Source organism: Lissotriton helveticus, chromosome 10 (assembly GCF_964261635.1).
Source record: "Lissotriton helveticus chromosome 10, aLisHel1.1, whole genome shotgun sequence".
NCBI lineage: Eukaryota > Metazoa > Chordata > Amphibia > Caudata > Salamandridae > Lissotriton > Lissotriton helveticus.
The window spans coordinates 577,693,419-577,713,529 of NC_136071.1; the positions used below are offsets into that span (position 1 = coordinate 577,693,419).

The following is a 20,111-nucleotide window of genomic DNA, read 5'->3' on the forward strand; positions in this document are numbered from 1 at the left end:
GTGAGGGCAGAGTAGTGAGTAGTGAGTGCAGAGTAGTGAGTAGTGAGTGCAGAGTGGTGAGTAGTGAGTGCAGAGTAGTGAGTGCAGAGTAGTGAGTAGTGAGTGCAGAGTAGTGCGTGCAGAGTAGTGAGTGCCGAGTGCAGAGTGAGTGTGCAGAGTAGTGAGTGCAGAGCGGTGAGTAGTGAGTGCAGAGCAGTGAGTAGTGAGTGCAGAGTAGTGAGTAGTGAGTGCAGAGTAGTGAGTAGTGAGTGCAGAGTAGTGTGTAGTGAGTGCAGAGTAGTGAGTAGTGAGTGCAGAGTGGTGAGTAGTGAGTGGTGAGTAGTGAGTGCAGAGTAGTGAGTGCAGAGTAGTGAGTGCAGAATAGTGAGTAGTGAGTGCAGAGTAGTGCGTGCAGAGTAGTGAGTGCTGAGTGCAGAGTGAGTGTGCAGAGTAGTGAGTAGTGAGTGCAGAGTAGTGAGTGCAGAGTAGTGAGTGCCGAGTAGTGAGTGCAGAGTAGTGAGTAGTGAGTGCAGAGTAGTGAGTGCCGAGTAGTGAGTGCAGAGTGGTGAGTAGTGAGTGCAGAGTAGTGAGTAGTGAGTGCAGAGTAGTGAGTGCAGAGTACAGCCATATTTATCCCTGCCCATGTCAAACTATGATCGCTTCCTTTTAACTCGTTTTAGATTTTGTATGTTTTTTAGACTGGTGTCCTTCCCTAGTATGAACTCATGGAAGGGTATGTTGCCCACTTGTCCATGTGATGGTACGTCAATTCAATCAGATATCCACATTTTATTTTTCTGCAGACTCTATGGTGCCTCTCGCAGAAAAATCATCATCCCTTTTTTAAAAGAAATGAATTTAACCAGATGCCGCCCAGCTTTCTTAGAATTACAGAGAATGGATATGGTCTTAACTGTAACTGTGGTTTTAAATTTTCTAAAGAGTGTTTTTAAATTACGAAAACAAATGATAACTGATATGACTTAAATTTTACTTTATTGGATAACTGTCTATTCGATCCCCCTCTTTGCATTAACAATTATGAGCTGTAATTATTGTGATCTGTTTGTATGTTTGTTACTTTTATGGTTATTTGTTTTAACCGAATAAAGTTCTTTGAAACTGAAACTGAGTAGTGAGTGCAGAGCGGTGAGTAGTGAGTGCAGAGCAGTGAGTAGTGAGTGCAGAGTAGTGAGTAGTGAGTGCAGAGTAGTGAGTAGTGAGTGCAGAGTAGTGAGTAGTGAGTGCAGAGTAGTGAGTAGTGAGTGCAGAGTAGTGAGTGGTGAGTAGTGAGTGCAGAGTAGTGAGTGCAGAGTAGTGAGTGCAGAGTAGTGAGTGGTGAGTAGTGAGTGCAGAGTAGTGCGTGCAGAGTAGTGAGTGCTGAGTGCAGAGTGAGTGTGCAGAGTAGTGAGTGCAGAGTAGTGAGTAGTGAGTGCAGAGTAGTGAGTGCCGAGTAGTGAGTGCAGAGTAGTGAGTAGTGAGTGCAGAGTAGTGAGTGCTGAGTAGTGAGTGCGGAGTGGTGAGTAGTGAGTGCAGAGTAGTGAGTAGTGAGTGCAGAGCGGTGAGTAGTGAGTGCAGAGCAGTGAGTAGTGAGTGCAGAGTAGTGAGTAGTGAGTGCAGAGTAGTGAGTGCAGAGTAGTGAGTAGTGAGTGCAGAGTAGTGAGTAGTGAGTGCAGAGTAGTGAGTAGTGAGTGCAGAGTGGTGAGTAGTGAGTGCAGAGTACTGAGTGCAGAGTAGTGAGTGGTGAGTAGTGAGTGCAGAGTAGTGCGTGCAGAGTAGTGAGTGCAGAGTGAGTGTGCAGAGTAGTGAGTAGTGAGTGCAGAGTAGTGAGTAGTGAGTGCTGAGTAGTGAGTGCAGAGTAGTGAGTGCAGAGTAGTGAGTAGAGTAGTGAGTAGAGTAGTGAGTAGAGTAGTGAGTAGTGAGTAGAGTAGTGAGTAAAGTAGTGAGTAGTGAGTGCAGAGTAGTGAGTAGAGTAGTGAGTAGTGAGTAGAGTAGTGAGTAGAGTAGTGAGTGCAGAGTAGTGAGTAGAGTAGTGAGTAGAGAGTGCAGAGTAGTGAGTAGTGAGTAATGAGTGCAGAGTAGTGAGTAGAGTAGTGATTAGAGTAGTGAGTAAAGTAGTGAGTAGAGTAGTGAGTAATGAGTGCAGAGTAGTGAGTGCAGAGTAGTGAGTACAGAGTAGTGAGTTGAGTAGTGAGTAAAGTAGTGAGTAGAGTAGTGAGTGCAGAGTAGTGAGTAGTGAGTGCAGAGTAGTGAGTAGTGAGTAATAAGTGCACAGTAGTGAGTAGTGAGTGCAGAGTAGTGAGTAGTGAGTAATGAGTGCAGAGTAGTGAGTAGTGAGTGCAGAGTAGTGAGTGCAGAGTAGTGAGTGCAGAGTAGTGAGTGCAGAGTAGTGAGTGCAGAGTAGTGAGTGCAGAGTAGAGTAGTGAGTAGAGTAGTGAGTAGAGTAGTGAGTAGTGAGTAGAGAGTAGTGAGTAGAGTAGTGAGTAGTGAGTAGAGAGTAGTGAGTGGTGAGTAGTGAGTAGAGAGTAGTGAGTGGTGAGTAGTGAGTAGAGTAGTGAGTAGTGAGTGCAGAGTAGTGAGTGATGAGTAGTGAGTGCAGAGTAGTGAATGGCTGGCCCTGTATCTAGCTCAAGCGGCACCGGCACCTGTAGTCTAAAGATAATACCTCTGCCTCAAGTGAAGTACTCTGGTACCCAAGGATGACTAGCAAACAATATTATTCACAACGTTGCTTACTATTCAGCAACATTTGACAGTTTGCAAATCATCTTTATAAAACAATTCAGAGTTTGATAACAATTTAATGCAACACATTGTAATATACAATGCCACTAGCTCAAACTTTAATGCTGCGAGACCTATTGCATTGTAAATGCTTGTTTGAAATTGAAATTGAGATACAAACAGAAAGAAAAATTGCAAATGTACAAGTAGTAAAGTCACTCAAGGAAGAGATACAAATGGATATACTCTACGAGTCACATAGGAATGGTAGAGGCTACTGCATATACTAGTGGTTAGAGTTATCTCTATATACATATATATCTACACATAGTAGATTTTCTCAGGTCAAGACCCAAAAAAAACAGGCGAGCAGAGTTGCATTAAGTGGGGTTGGAGGGGGGACGCAGTCACAGCACCAAGGGAGGGTTGGAGGGATACAAGGATATGGAGAAAAGAGAAGAAACATTTGGAATATGTATCGCGAAATAATAAGTATGCCTTATTCGTGTCTGCGCTACGCTAATTGAAATATAGCAAAACGCCCTCATTGTCTGACTTACCACCTGAGCAGTTATAATAGTTCCAAGATGACCCCCCCCCCTTGAATTGTATTTCGAGTCTTAACTCAGAGCACCATTCCAATGTGGCTGCCGTATTCACGCATTCAGGACAGTATCCCGCAGCAATTCAAAATAGCAGTCTTTCGTTTATGTCGATGTGAATTTGTCCCTCTCCGCTCGCCGTTTGGACCCGTAGGCCTAGAGGCAGCCTCCATTTTCTCTGTGGAGTTACGCGCGGGAGTGTTTTTGTAGAGGTTCGGATTTGGCCGGGCTGGAGAGCCTTTTAAGATGTCGGCCCAGGCTCAGATGCGGGCGCTGCTGGACCAGCTGATGGGCACGTCTAGAGACGGTAAGTGTTTTTGGTAGTCAGATGGCGACAATTTTCCTGCTCTTCCTTGCGCAATCCTGCTTCGTCGTAGGGGAGCGAAATCTGGAAACATGGCGTGCAATGGAAGAGCGGCCTGCGTAGGCAGTTATGTAGTTTGAGACAGACCTACTAAATATGAATGCCAGGAGAAGCCAAGCCTGTATTTGAGTAGTTTTAGTGGTTACACTGCTACGTAGGAATACCCCTGTCGTGTTTGGTGGTTCGGCCGTGGCACGGGTATCACGGGGCGGGATCCCTGGCCTGCCTAGGTATCAAGCTTTGAGGAAGATATTTAATGTTGCCATTTTGGGAAAAAGAGGCGCTACATATTGATTCGCTTCATAAGTATAGGGCAGTCGCTTTTAGGTTGCCATTCATATTCTCCGACTCAGTAATCGGCTTTTTTTCCTCTTTGAAGGTGATCAAACCACTACCTTTTTTAACGTCGCTGGGATGGAGATGTTTTGTTGTTTCCCGTACAGTACGTAGCGGTGCATGCGCCTGTAGAATTGGAATAAGTGTTATGACAAATTGCATTCATAGCATAGGTTGTATTGTAGCACGTTACTCAACAATTCCAAGCTTTAATTGTCTAGTTTTGCAGGTCGTTTTATTTACCCATCAAGAATGGGGGTTTAAGTTCTGTAACTGATCCGAAGAGCATCCTGTTACAGTCCAGAAGTAGCCATGAGGTAGATAAGTAAAAGGTTTATTTAAGCTTGGTTAAAGGTCAGGTTAGATGGTAAGTAGATGATGTAATGTTGAGCCCCACCAGGAGCAGCATCCTTGCTGCTCAGCCCACACACTCCAACTGTCTCACACTCCAATCCACCAGGCACTCCAGCATTCCATTACCTCATCAAGCATTCTAACATTCAACATACACATCACATTCATACTGGCTGTGCAGCAGGGAATGGGTAACCAGGGAAAAGATGCATTATAAGAAATCCCGTTGTAATACATCTCCTTCCCTTATAAAACAATTAGGCAATCAAGTTCTAACACATCCTCGCTTGGGAAAATAAAAACATCATGTTTTCTACAACAATGCAAAATAAAAATGCATCACGAAAGAGAACTATACAAATAAAAAAAATTGAGTTATTTTTGGATAGAAGTACATACAGTACGAAAGAAATATACAATATGAAAAAAAAAATTGGAAATTTGAAAGCTCAAAACTATTCAAAAGAAAGAAATTTGCAATGGTAATAGTATGCAGGACAAGGAGAATGGGAGACACCTGTAAGGTGTAATTAAAACACAGCACAGGGTATATGGAATGGTAATAGTATGCAGGGCAAGGAGAATGGAGGACACCACTGAGGCGTAATAAAAACATAGCACAGGGTATATGCATGGTATTAGTATCCAGGACCAGTAGAATGGAGGAAACTAATAAGGTGTAATAAAGACACAGCATCGAACCCTAAACGCACTCCTGGGTAAACAAAAGTATAGGGTACACAACCCCTCTGTAAGTGTTTTTACCTCCGGTCTCTCAGTAGCTTCAGGTAATCTTTCACAACAGGCAGGTTATTTTCTCCAAATCGTCGCCCTTGTTTTAGTCCAAAAGAAGTAGCCATCAGGCAGATAAGTAAGAGGTTTAATTAAGCTAAGTTACAAGTCAGGTTAGATGGTAAAAAGATGATGTAATGTTGAGCCCCACCAGGAGCAGCATCCTTGCTGCTCAGCCCACACACTCCAACTGTCTCACACTCCAATCCACCAGCACTCCAGCTTTCCATTACCTCATCAAGCATTCTAACATTCCACATACACATTACATTCATACTGGCTGAGCAGCAGGGAATGGGTAACAAGGGAAAAGATGCATTATGAGAAATCGGGTTATAACACATCCTTTCATCCTAATCATCTGTCCCTGACTGAAGTTTGGCATCCAAAAATCTCTTGGGTCAAATTCAACCCCCACCCATCCTTACAACCTGACGTTAGTGCCAGTTCCCGGATCAGTTTTCACTGTGGCTGCCCCCTTTGTGCTCTAGATGCAGTTCGCCTGCTAAGCCAGACTATGTATGCTTCTTTAAGTTTATCAGGCCATACACAGTGACTTCGAAGTCTGTTATGTGGCATTAGGGTCACATCGTATACTTCTTGTCTTTTCGTTGCGTTAAATTTCTTTCTCTAATTCTCAGTAGTGCTTTATCCTGCCGCTCAAATCTAAGCGCATACTACAGTATTAAAATAGCCAATTTCATGTCCGAGAATAGTTGTCCCTGCCAAATTTAGTCAAGTAAGTGCTTCCTGTGTATAATCAAAGATGTGTATTGCTATGGCATTCCTATAGCGCTTACTACTGTTGACGAGACGTTGACGTTCTTTACAGTTGGTTGTTCACTACTACTGAACACAGTTGTTAGTAAAGTTTTACAGTTTATATTTGATTATTGGTATTATCTCGGTGTTCCAAAGAAACCATTGCATGCATTTACTTAAGTCACTGTGGGAGTAAGAGGTGGTCATCAGTGTGTTCATGCACTTGATTGATGAGACGAACAGATTAGTCTAATGCAGATTAGGGTTTGTCAGGTTGCAGGGATATGGTTTCTAAGAACGGGAGTTTGTGATCTATGAAATTGTGGCAATTTATAGAAATGCAAGAATATGCAGTGAGGCAGACAGGCATGTGACTTTGAGTAGCCCACACTTAGGGTAAGGCATGCGAGGAGTGAGGATAAGGAGAGGGTCATTCTATACATTGAAAGGAGAGACCAATCACTAGTTTGAACTAGAGGACATTTTTTTCTGTCAATATTTTAGTAATTTAATGGGAGGAGGCTTTTTGGGGCAGTGTGCAATCTGAGGATATAGAAAGAAACCGTGTAAACTAGCACAAAGTCTTTGCCCTGCTAAGCATGTCTTTGTTAGCTGATATCTGTTCATAATGCATGCCTGCTTTCCAAGCTATTACACGTTCTGTCTCAAATTGCCAAAGCCCAGGAGAATGGTTTTGTAAAATAAATAGCGTGCTCGATTGGCATAATATTAGTGCAACCTACTCGTTATTTAATTATAGTCATTTGCTATACCTGCTCTATAAATCAGTAGGATTGAATGACCCAGTATCTGTGTTGGTGCACCAGTCTGTGAAAATACAGACATGCAGTGCATGGTGACGTGGCCCTTGTGTGCACACGTCTTGTACTTGCTGCAGGTGCCCAATTGTCCTTATGCCCCTCGCCCTTATCAGCCAGGTTACTTGAGTTTTTCAGATACTAAAAAGGTAACATGAGTAGGAGTGCTGACTGGGAATAATTGTTGTCATACTCTGTCATGAAGTGTCATTTATGCACTCGGTTTTATAGAGTTTAAACCATTTTGCACATAATGGTGTACTTTATACTTGTGTAATAGTTGTGATCCTAAAATTGCTCTGCTGTAAAAAGACTCACATCAAGTATCTGGGGAGCATATCTATGGTATTTTGTATTTTCAGAGATTATTTCTACTGGACAGCACAGACCGCTTCAGTGAGTCAGTGAAGTAGCCGCACATCTCGTTAGGTTCGCTAAAGATCTAATAGATCTGCTGCACCACTTTTCATTGGAGCTAGCATGGTTAAGTTGGCTAGATCCAGAACTTTGAAGCATGGCTGTTACATTTGCATGAGTGGTTCTTAGAAGCACCACCATGTAATGTTCCATTGCAGAGAACTTTTAGAGTTTAGACCGTCAAGATGAAAATCAACTCATGCACAGAACAGGTATAATAATGGTAGCGTCATTGCCAGCCATTTTTATGAAGAAAAGATGTGGCAAAGGACGGTAGGTTTGCTGGTTATCTTCACCTACAATACAAATGTTGCGCTGGTAGCAATTGTTAAATCTTAGAGACTCACTGACAGGCCACTACAATGTGTGTACGTTTCCTACACGGAGACCAGGTACAGCAAGGGCATTACCACAAATCGGGGTTCTTGTGAGAGAGGGCTGGATCCTTCAATGGTGTATGTAGGCGAGGAAAGGGATCTGTTGAAAGGAGGTTAGTCGCAACTCTCCCTCTCAATTCCCTGCATGAGTCGTCCCACAACAACCCCAGTGACGTGCAAGATCAATGCACAAATCTCTCGAACAGCTAGCTGTATGCTCTTTGCTCAATGAATCCTGCTAATTAACCGCTACCGCGTTTTCCCGCTGCGCGCTGATTTTTGAAAAACGCGCGGTTTGTGACAAAGCCAGCTCGTCATCCGCGTAGCGCAGGTAATGCCCATGACGAGCTGGCTTTGTCATCAGCGCGGAAGGGGTTAAGCAAACAAAATAACTTTTTATAGAGTGCATAGCTCCCTCAAAAGAGGTGTTCCAGGTACAGGTATCCACGCCCCCAAATAAAGCAATTAAACTCACCAAACGCCCACATTAAAAAAGCAAGTTAATTTCCCCCCCCCCTAAAAACGCACTCTGACTGAATTGGATAATTGCCAGTGGCAGAGTTCCACAGCTTCAGTGCCATCTAGCTGAAAGAACTGCCCCCAGAACGTGCTCTTTTTGTGTTGGGGACAGATGTCAGCCGCTCCTCAGCCAATCTTCTATTTCTCAGTGGTATGTAAGGTTGACCAAAGATTAAAGGTACTGTGGTCCTTTTTTTGCATGTGCCTTGTAACAAAAGTGCAAGTCTTTAAAAAGACGACCTATGGCTAGGATCTAGAAATCTGATAGCTCGGCAGTTAAACAATAACTCCATAGCGTATACTTTTCTGCTCTGCCATCGTGGCCAGTGACCTTCCATCTGCTGCAGCCTTCGCTTGCAGTATTTCACCTGGAGGGACACAAACGCCTCCAGAACAACAAAATATTTAGCACTCTACACGTATGCCAACATGTATAGCACGCAACCCTCCCTCTTTTTCTCTGACCACCAGCGATGGGAGTTAGCAGTCTTCAGTACACAAGGTGACCGATTGATCTAATGATATCCAAAGGAGCTATAAGCACCAGCTCTATAAGTCCAACTGACTGGTCAGACCATCATCCACATCTTTTACATCTTAACTAAGTCAGAGAAATCTAGGAACCAAGGACTCAAACCCAAATACTGGTCCAAGCAATCCAGAAATGTGAACTGAGATAATAACCCCTTTCCCCCCCAACCACAGTGGTAACCAAAGAGGGCAGGAATTAACAGACCACTGTAACCAAGCTGTGACGGGCATATTGGAGGTAGTAGCAGCCCCACTGAGCCTCAAAAGGCAGAAATACAAGGTAGCTCACCCATGGTTCAAAAGACACTTAAATGAAGAAAGGAAGACATTGAGACTAGCGGAGAGGTCATGTGGGAATATTCCCTTGGCAAGCAACCTGAAAGGAGTGCAGGAGAGCAGAAACAATTACAACAAGCATTTGCAACGCAGTAGGTCTCCCATTGACGCAAGTTTGAGCTATTGACATTGCAAATAACAATGCCTTTTATTTTTGTTTTCTTTTTAAAACATACATAAAATGCATTATTTACAATGCCAATAGCTTAAACTTGCTTAACTGCGAGACCTATTGCATTGCAAATGCTTGTTCATTATCCTAATAATGCAAAGATGATTAATTTGGGTAGAAATCAATTCTTTAGTGAAGACACCCCCCAGCCACAATGGTACATTTTAAATTCAGAGTTTGTGCTTCTCACTATCAATCACCCAAACTATACCCAGTATGAATGTCCTAGGACTCCTTTCCTACACCTCTTATGTAACATTTGCTATACACTGATTTGTACACATGGGATTCATTGTCTCTATGTGATGGTAAAGTGCGCTGACACCCTACAATGATACGAGTAGCGCTATAAAACAAAACAAAAGCATGTAAGATAGTGGTAATGGAGACTTGAGGGTCACTGATAAAGGGTGGTAAATCGCACTCGTTTAAATTGCTTGATTTTACTCGCAAGAAAGTGTCACTCCTAGTCGTTGAAATGTCACTCATAATTACACCGATATTATGATAATATCACACATAGCAATCTGAAACCTTGGCAGCTATGGATTAGTGTTTCTATGCCTAATGTTACAAAGTGCTCAAGTGGTATTTTAACCCATTAATGTTCGATCTTTACTACTACTGGGTGTACAGGAAACGCTGGCGCCTATTTAGTACTCACACTTCATGTATTTTCAAAAATAATTTTTTAGTTGCTTCCAAACAGAAGAGAAGAGAACACCCAACTTCCCTAAATGCAATCGGGGGATTCCACAATGTTTTGGAGCACACAAATGATCACATCACATTTGAGAAAATATGAATTGAAGAACAATCAGTTGGGTTCTTGATGCTCTTTCTTCTTTTAATATCCTCAGACTCCAATCCCTTATGCCAACGCGTTTCGCCGTGGTAAGGAGAACCACCGGCTTCCTCGGGGCTGGAAATAATACAAAATGTGCCTTTACAATCAAAATCTTAAGCGCTATTAAACAGATGTTGTAGAGCCCAGATTTCCGACAGCATTGTGCATGAATTTCTAGTCAAACCTGCCACACGTGCATGATATATACATACAATTTTACATTCAAGTGGGAGATAATTTCTTTCCCATTTATGTAACATTATCTTCTCTTTAGTCCACGACATTATAGATCATTTACATTCAGTGATTATTACAAATACCCTTCTTCATGTGATTCATTGTGTGATCGTGACCATCATGTGAAAAAATTCCTACTGAGACCACAGTGTACTTGTATTTACATAACCCGTGTGAAAAAATCAATGTAAAGCCACGTTCTTAGACGCAGTTACCTCAAGACTTCGAATACTCAGTTCCTATTGTGCCAAGTAAAAATAAGAGAACTCTTATTACATCTAACAGGCGAGTCAAAGGTCAAATTATGCATAAGTTTTGTCCAGTAATTCAAATGTTTCCAAAATTTCCCTACCTCATTGATGGTATATCGCTACCCAAGGTCCTTAACCTCTTCAGCGCGGCGCGAATTCTCGCGCTGTGCTGAAGGTTCTATTGGGCCTATGGACTCATGACGGAACGGTTCCGTCATGAGCACAGGCCAACCGACGCTCATGACGGAACCGTTCCGTCATGAGCACCGAATGGGTTAAATAGCTTGGATAATTTCTGCTAATTTGTGTAATCTTTGTCTGTCCCAATCTATACAAATATACAATAATCCTATCAGTACCGTATGTTAAATATTGGACTCTTATTGTTACTGTCACTGCCCTCACGCTACACTTGGTCTCTTCTAATATTATGTTCTGGCGCGGTGTAATTCCAAGGTTTGCAATTGCCTTCTAGCGGCTGCCAAATGCCCCACTTTTTCTCTAAGATATCTGAAAATTGATTCATAAGTGATCACATCTTAATATCTATCCAAATATATTGCCAGTCTTAAGCAGCATCACATTTTTAGAGAATCGCTATCATCCCTACCCGTGCATCTTTACTGCAATCAGTTACACAGCCGCCTCTACAAGTTCTGGTCTTCACCCTCCGGTTCCTAATAATATAAACATCACAATAAGAGTCTCCCCTAGTTCGACCTCCGTATTGGATTCTAACTTAGTCCACAATCGAAAATACCAGGCTATCTTACCTCATTAACGCAAACCTCCACACAAGTATAAGGTAATTTCATCCATACTAACATTATGGTGCTGCCTTAATTTAGCACAAAGTCAAAAGGGTCCATAATTGCTTTACCTGTTCATAAATCCCAGCAACCCATTATTATATGAGGTATCACTGCTGACATCAATTAGTCCCCCAGAAAATATTGTAATTCCTGATCAAAATTCAGGCCGTCCTCTACGGCCCTCAAACGCATAATCTACCCTGCCTCTTACCTCCTCAGCTTCAATTCTCTATTCCCACCTCGTGGATCAGCTTTTATGTGTTCAATACCATCGAACAGTGGTTCCCAAACTTTTTTGACCTGTGGCTCCCTTGAGCTAATTGGCAGTTGCTCCCCACCATTTTTTTTACCGGTGGATAATTGTAACAAAATAAAAAAGATAACAGTTGCAAAAGGGGAAAAACAAGCCTTTGTTTTATGTGCTGATATGTTTTCTCTCATCGACAATGTAAATGCGGCATGAACTCAGGCTTGGGAGGCTGTATTGAACCCAGTGACCATCAGGGCGGGAATGGCTACCAGGCATTTTGGCATGCTGCCGAGCTGGGGGCTGATTTGTTGATTTGGACCTGTGTGTGCTGAACGAAATTCGTTTTGCTTTATTTCGAAGCATAAGCAGGTCTCCATCAACAAACTTAACCCCCGCCACAGTGACATCAGCCCCCAGCTCGGCAGCATGCTAAAACGCCCAGTAGCCAGTCCGGCCCTGGTGACCATACTGATTTTTCAGTAATATTTGAATGTATTCCCCCTTTCAGGGACCATCCGAGAGTTCTACTGGGTTTGGTCTAGAATAGATTAGAAAAATAACGATGGTCCTGTTTAAACGCACATTTGAAGATGTTTTTTAAACAAAATGCACATTTTTTAATTTTATTGTAAATGCATATTCCAGATTGAATATGGAGTATGCATTTACAATGAAATAAAAAAAGTGTATTTTGTTTAAAAAAACATCTTCAGATGTGCGTTTACAGACAGGGCCATCGTCATTTTTCTAATCTATTCTAGACCAAACCCAGTAGAACTCTTCAGTTAATCTAGAGTTAAATTCCACCAAGTTGAGACGGAGCCACTCAGTGTTAGCATTGCATACTGGAGGAAAAATGCACCCAACAGGCAAACACACATGCCGAAATTCATTTAATACACCCCATTAAACTCTCGCAAATGCTTGTAGTTGTGGACTGGCCTTGAATGACTTTCACCAAAATTCTTCAAAATTGTGTACAAGCACTGTAGCTATGAAAGTTGCCTCATCTTGTTTAGCGCCATCACAAACTGTGCAGTGGGGGCAAATATTTGAACACGAAAGCACAGCAGCTGAATTTAAAACAGCACTAATAATTATTTCAGACTCCTAAAATAAAAACGCCATGCAAAAGTGAATAAAGTGCTCCCAATATTATTAATTTAAAGTGGCAGATTGCAACTCAGCAAGTACACAGTCACAGACTAAAGCGGTGTTATGAATGCATAATAGCCGAGGTCGAGGAGGTTAAAACTGCTCAGTAAGTGGCCTGAGCTTCGATCTTGGCCTTCTTGCTTTTATGCCGGGGCTCCCAACATTCTACTCCCGTACTGTTCTGCGGACCACACAGGAATCCCTCCCATTCCAGTACCAACACTCCAGCGGCCCTAGTGTTACTTAAAACGGGCTTCACTTTCTAAATTACCTATTTCCTTGCGAAGTGTCACACGAGGCACAGCAGCAATAACGCTCCTCAAACAATGGTCAGAGCTGCACGTGTATGCCAGTAATGCAGGTGGCATTTCTACATTTTTAGCGCTGCATCTGCAATTTCGCACATTGTGCCGCGGCGCCCCTGGCAACTAATAACGGCGCACCGGGGTGCAGCGGCGCACAGTTTGGGAACCGCTGCCATAGAATCTAAAGCTTTTACTCTGATCTTGGAATGCGCAGTTATGTACGTGCTACGCTATTGGGTACTTTGTATCATTATTTTTGATGGCTCTTAAATGTTCACTCATGCACTCCTTCAGCATACGTATTGTGCTTCCCACATAAATTTTAGTACATTTGCATTCAATCACATAAATGACGTACTTAGTACTACAGGTTATATTTGTCATGATGTCATACATTGCACCATTGTTGTCTGACCTTTTTTCGTTTTGTCCTTGGCACACCTGCACATCTCACAATGCCCCCACTTAAAAAACCTTTTGAGTGTTGATCCAACCAGGTTTCTGGTTGCGCCTGCTGTGGGTAACTTGGACTCCATAATGATCCCAGGGTTCTCCCCCTACGAAACGTAATTTGCGGCGCTCCCCAATATGTCTCTCTAATGTTTTATCCATTCGTAATATATCCCAATGTTTGCTCATGCTTCTCAATAAAACATTTCCCACTGGGGTGTGGTCCGTAATTAACCTGATCGGTTGCTCAATATCCGAGTTACTCTTAACAGGTTTCAAAGTGGTTATGCGCTTGGTCCACAATGCCCTTTCCTTTGCCTTTTGTACATCCCGTTTACAGTAAATCTTTTCTTCATATCATTTATACATTCCATGAACTGCAGCTCCTCACTACAGTTCCGTCTTGCCCTTATTTCACCAAATGGAATAGCTTTCACCTGGTGACACGGGTGGGCACTTGCATGCAAAATTGTGTTGCATGAGGTTGGTTTGCGATACATTTGATTCTGAATACAATTATCCCTTACATACAGTTCCACATCTAAAAATATTATCTTTGTTGAACTGTGATTCGTGGTGACTCTGATATTCATATCATTACCATTCAAATACTTATAAAATTAATACTTGTATATAACAAGACCACATCGAGAGTTACCAGTATCATCCCTGGGTCCCATTGAATGTCTCGCAAAATGTTCAGAATATGGCGAGTGTCCTTGATATATAAAGGCAAATTGATCATTATTGGCTGCAAGAAAATCCACAAATTGCAAGATGCGTTCAGTTGGTCCTCCAATGCCAGACACAATTGGCCTCCCTGGTGGAAAAGGAAGGTTTTTATGGATCTTTGGTAACTTGTACAGACAAGGGTACCATGTACGATTTACCTTCAGAAACATGTACTCATCCTCATCCAAAAGACCACTCTCGTGCCATAGTTTTAAGCAGTTATTAAAACTGTATCACTTAGTTGAATATATCTCCTGTTCATAGTCTCTTTTGTTCATTACCACTATCTTTCTTCCCTTGTCTGCTTTCCGGATAATCAGTTCTGTATTTCCCATTAGTGCTTTTAGAGCGCTTCTTTCATGTTGTGGCAGATTATCTTTTACAAAGCCCCCTGGATGTGCCTTCCTACTGCTATCATACAAATCTAAAATGACCAGCCTGTCAAAAATGTCTATATTATTGCCACTGACGAGATTAGGAGACCACCTGGATTTATTCTTCAACCCACTTGAGATTGATAAGTCTGGTCTAATGTACAGATCTTCCTGGACTCTAGCCACTGTTACTGGATCCTCCTCCAACTCTGTAATTGAGAGAAGGGTAACTGTGTCTTGAATATCATTAATAGCTGATAAATTAGACACTTACTACATGTTTGCATAGTAGTCTCTTTATTTTGCTTAGGATTCAGAGCAAAATATTTTTTCAGTTTGTCTGATACACTTAAAGAAGTCTGTTTGTGTCACCTACTTGCCCTTTACATTTGGACAATATCCCAAACCTTTTTTTAAGTAAACCTTTCATATTCTCTGGGAGTGATATGGTTGACAGATTCACCACTTCCACCTCTTCATCAGTTTGCTAAATAATTCCTTCTTGTCCCAAGATCTTGTTTTCATTCCTATCCGATCTCCTCCTGCTACCTCCTTTCTTTCCCCTTCTTGTTTTTTTGTGGGTCCAATGCGTTTGGCCTGTTCTCGGTTCCCTCTCTTTATTCCGTTTACCTCCTGTAAGAAGGAGGAATTCCCTAAAGGATGCAGTTGCCTCACTGTTGAGCCGGACGCCCCTTCCTTATCACTGCTGCTCGTCTGGATCGTGCTCAAGGAGGTGCTACTAGAGCTTGCAGATACTGATTCCTGTTGTTGTTTTCCTTTGTCTAGTTGCATGAGATAATCATATTTTTTAGAAAAGGTAAACACCCTTCCACTATTCTAATCTATCTCATCACGCTTAAGTTTACAAGCTTTTCTCTGTTTTATATCGTTCTGGTGGTTACTCAGAACTCCCTTTAAGATCTCGTAGTTCTTGGCTGTAGGGTCGGGCAAGTTAAGGGCTGTAATTTTCCCCTATAGTTGTGTGATCTCAGTTTGCAACTTTGCTACCTTCCTCTCTGCATTTTCTATTACAATCTCCATAAGTTTCATTGAGCTCGATGTCCGTTCTTTTTCCCATACCTCTAACAAATCCTCATCGAGGTCGTCCTAGGTAGGCATAATTTGTGAGCGAAGGCCCCTAGGTGCTCTATTAAGCTTTACATACGGCTTCAGGGTCGCCCCGTCAACCATTTTGACATCTCAGATCTCTTTAGTCTCCAACTTCATACATTTATCTCTTAATCCTTTTTTTCTTTGTTGGACACCACTCTTAAGTGCTTGCGTGACAGTACTATCCTTGCAAAGGTTGTCAAATAACTCCGCTGCCAGTCTCTCTGTCCATATTGTCACTCATTCTCGACAATTATCAGAAAGTGTCTGTAGAGCTACCTTCCTTGAGTCAAAAGTTCACTACCACTGGGTGTACAAGAAACGCTGGCGCTCATATAGTACTCACACTTCATGTATTTTCCAAATACATTTAATTTTATGTTAATGATTACAGCTGTATGCAGAAGCCACCTATCTCACACACTTTACAAAGTAGCTCTTGGGTGCAATGTACGGAGTGGTATGAAATGCTAGTACGGTTGAAGTAAAGCTGGAGGCTCTGCGTTACAGTGAGGCATTAGTAATCTCTCCTGGGTGAGTACTGGGATGGGGTTGCGCAACAGAGGTACTACTAAGGCGAAACCCAGGCTTTACCTTTGGGAAGCAAAATCAGCTCGGCTCTGTACTATCTGCTCTCCGATGAGCGCTGTAGGGTTTAAACTGCGTGCGCCGGTCTCGAACGAAAACCCAGCACCTCGGTACTCCAGCACGTAGTAGCTGGCCACCATGATCTTCAGGTGGACGCTCACTACCGGATTCATCGATGTCTCCGCCCCACGGCAGAAGTTTCTGTTTCTCTGTGTCAGAGCTCAGCTGACTACCGTGAATGACCGGAGGGAAACTCCAGTGTAGCCAATGACGTTTCGGTAAACTACCCCAAATAACCTCGACCCACATAACGACGATATGTAGGCACACAATAATGAAATTTATTTTTCAACGCACATTGAAAAACAAGATGTCGGCGTTGTGCCTGTACAACTCTTCAGGTGAGAGATCCAATCCCTGTGGGCAGGGCCAAAAGTGGACAGGGCGGTAACAAGGAGGGACTAGTAAGCCTCCTTTTCAATTCGGAGCCAGCGTTTTTTACACCAGCGAATGAAAAATATGGGTGGGGCTTCAAGTCCTCCTCTGTAATCTTTGTAATCTGTATTGATACCAAGAAGCCCTCACATGGCGAGCGCAGCGCTTGCGTGCTTCTAACGCCAGACGAGACCTAAAAATAGCATATGGAAAGCAAAAGCGGCCTTCTTCAGATATCAACTAGATAACACTAGAAAACGGCTGAAGAAACTCTTCGATATTGTCAAACAATAAAATGGTCCCACCAGGAATACGAAAATCACAACTGAGTCTTGTGATACATTCTCAATGTTTTTGAAGACAAAATAATAAATATTGAAGAATCTTTCGCAATTGACCAATAAGGTAACAGGAGTTGTCTGATACTCCCAATACTCCGATGGAAATGCCTACTTTTGAGATGGTTGTAATACTCTGCCCCAGAAAGTCCAAAAATTGGACTGTCTGAAAAAAGTTTAAAATGCTCACTGAAGAGAAGATCAATGATAACTCCTCTTAAACAAACATCGCATTCCAATGACTCATCCCCTCCTAGATCATTAAGGACATCGCTCAGCTGGTTCCCACCCCCCTCTGGATGAATATTGTTACCAAAATCCAAGACTGCATGAAGAATGGGCAAGTAACTCTGATTCAGAAAAAAAACCAGGCACATTCCTTGAACAGTCCAAACAATAGGATGATGGATGAAGTGCTGAAACGTTTCAAATACTCACTCCCCAGTCAATGGATCGGGTTTTAATTCATCCTCCTTTTGCTCTCTGTTTCCCCAGTTTGGGCCAAGCCATATGCATATCAGTCTTGCCTCTGCTCCTCATGGGAACATTCCAGCCAGAATTGCCAAGCCAGTTCCTCCCTGGACCGGAAACACATTCTGGGGCTGGTTTCGGAGTATCACCCCTCATCATCTAGGCTAGCTTGAATCCAGTGGCACAGCAAGCAAGGGGCCCACGTCTGGGCATACCCATGGCCATGTAGGGCGCACATAGCAAACAAAACAAGTTGGGCCGAGACCTGAAACCTTCCAACCACTCACCCTAGTCAAAAGATCTGAGTTTGATCCATCGTTCTTTTGCTCACTATGCCACCCTAGTTCAGACCCAGCCATTTGCAAATCTGTCTTGACCCTGCTCCTCATGGAAACGGTCCAGCCCGAACTGCCAGGGCAGGTCTTACCTGGGACCGGCAGTTCAGACTGGACTGTTCTCTTCAAATGGTTTACCTCCTTTCTTTAAAATCGCTCGTGGGTCTAAGTGGGCAGCACAATATGTTGCAAATCCCTGGTCAGATGTAGAGCCCATCATGGAGCCACTATCTTTTCCATACTTTCCAACCTTTTGGTGGATCTCAAACAAGCCAACCTACTATATCACATGTATTCTGATGACCCCAAATTACACCTAAAAAAATAAAAATTCTCACTGAATGACTTCAACTGTCACAATGACACCCTATCGAAAACTCAAACGTTGGCGGCATGAAGGTACCTCAAGTTTAAAACGGTGAGAAAAGAATTCCTCCATCACTCCATCCAACAGCTAGCTCCACCTCCATCTCATAATGGATTAACCACCTAGGTACCATACTTTACAAACCATTCATCATCGAATCAACAAAATCCCTTAGAATCACCCTGAATGAAAACCTTCTCATAAAAGCACCCATAAGCGCATCCGCTCGAAGTGCTGTTCGCCAACTGAACCTACTCAGTAAGGTGAAACCGTTTACCACGCCTCATGATTTCAAGATCGTAGTTCAATCCCTAATAATATCCAGACTGGAATTTTGTAGTGCAACCCATACAAGTTTCCAAATCTTGAACGGCTCCATTCAAGGTTTCCCTTAACTCTGCAGTGGGACTGATCACAGGATAAAGACATTTAACCATATCACTCCATCTCTCAAGCCTCTCCACTCGCTCCGTTTCGAAGCTAGGATTATGCTGAATATTGTGTGCCAACCAATCACAACATCCAATTATAATGATGCACCTTAAACAAATGCTCACAACTTCAGGATGCTGACGCTCCCAAAGCAGTCCCAACCTTCTACGTCTGTAACCCCTAAGATTAGAAAACAGAATTACTATTGCACCATATCCTGGTTCACCCAGAGAATCTGGAACTCTGAGATTCGAACGAACTCCGTTTTTCATGAAAGTGATTAAAAGGTTTCTTCTAAACAGATTCTACTGTAACGACCAAGTGCAGGGTTGAACCAGTGACCACATAACACTATCTTTTGGAAATGGAGAAGCCTTGGATCTCATGACTGCACCTCTGAAGAACGATCACAGATGATGAACCTTTTGTCTTTGAACTATACTTGTTTTGTAACTGTGTGGGTTTTTTCTTCAGTGCATCACTCTTATACCGTTGGTTATGATGAGCTTTATAAAACTCCCTAAATAAATAAAACTTCACTGATGCTTTGTGTTTTTGTTTTCAATCCTACATATGCTCACATCACGCATAGTGCAATTTTTGCTTTAAGAATTGAAAGTGAGAGTTCAACAACTCTTCAAAGTGAAACGGAGACCATGCACTGACAGCAGATCTGTTGCACAAAAACAGTAAACGCGCTATTTCAGGCAGTCACACAGTTATACCCCCCCCCCCCCTTTTTTTTTTCTTTTTAGACCATATTTGTAAGTTAAGCGTAAAGGGCTAGATGAGCATTGATAAAGTTAGTACGTTATTTTGTATTATGCATGTACACAAGAAAATGACCGATAGGGAATCTTGCAGACCATATAAAGTACCTCTGAGTATTTGTTTATTCACACACCGATCAACATGCTTACAGACAGTATTTTGGGAGCCACCCAATACGTTTAGGAGTCCATTGGAATATTTCGTCTGGGTAAATTGTGGGAATGTCATTTGAATATTTGAGTGCTCTGTTTCTGGAGTCCCAACTTTTACCTGTATACGTTCAATGAACATTCATTTACTTATAAACAACTCTGTTTTTTCCCACTAAGTATCCATATGTTGTCCCCTTTCATTACCCCACTTTCATTCAAACTGGCAGTGTATTCTTCTTGATGAAGTGATTTTTTACCCCCAGATAGGTAGATTTCTCGTTTACTTGTACTCGTTCACTTTCATTTCTCAAGTAGCAAGCCATATGAAAACCTCAATATACTTCATTTTTTTTTTGCTTCTTTCTTTGTGGGTATACTATAAAATCTAACCGATCCAGTGAAGAGAGCAGTTTAAATCATCCCATTATTGATTCAACAAAGTACATTTTCTTTTTTGCAGTGGTTTTCAATGCTGATGTAATACTAACTTGACAACTTTCCTTTTCTACTCTTTACCTTTCCAAATATTTGCCTCTTTTAGCAGAATTTTACAGTTTTTCTTTCGCAAGGCCAAAACTATATATCCTGGTTATTCAGTGATTGAGTAGCCTAGAAT

The 20,111-nt window shown here is 42.3% G+C and overlaps 1 protein-coding gene across 3 annotated transcripts in view; it reads left to right on the forward strand.

The window, feature by feature from the left end:
* Nucleotides 1-3,433: 3,433 nt before the first annotated feature.
* Nucleotides 3,434-20,111, forward strand: part of LUC7L (LUC7 like) — a 253,595-nt gene continuing 236,917 nt past the window's right edge. Inside the window, exon 1 of one of the 3 annotated variants that reach the window (XM_078663114.1) lies at nucleotides 3,434-3,612. In XM_078663114.1, coding sequence (XP_078519240.1) covers nucleotides 3,552-3,612 — 61 coding nt within the window. In that variant the 5' untranslated portion in view covers nucleotides 3,434-3,551. The remainder of the gene's footprint in view (nucleotides 3,613-20,111) is intronic. The other 2 variants (XM_078663115.1, XM_078663116.1) reach the window with 2 other exon arrangements.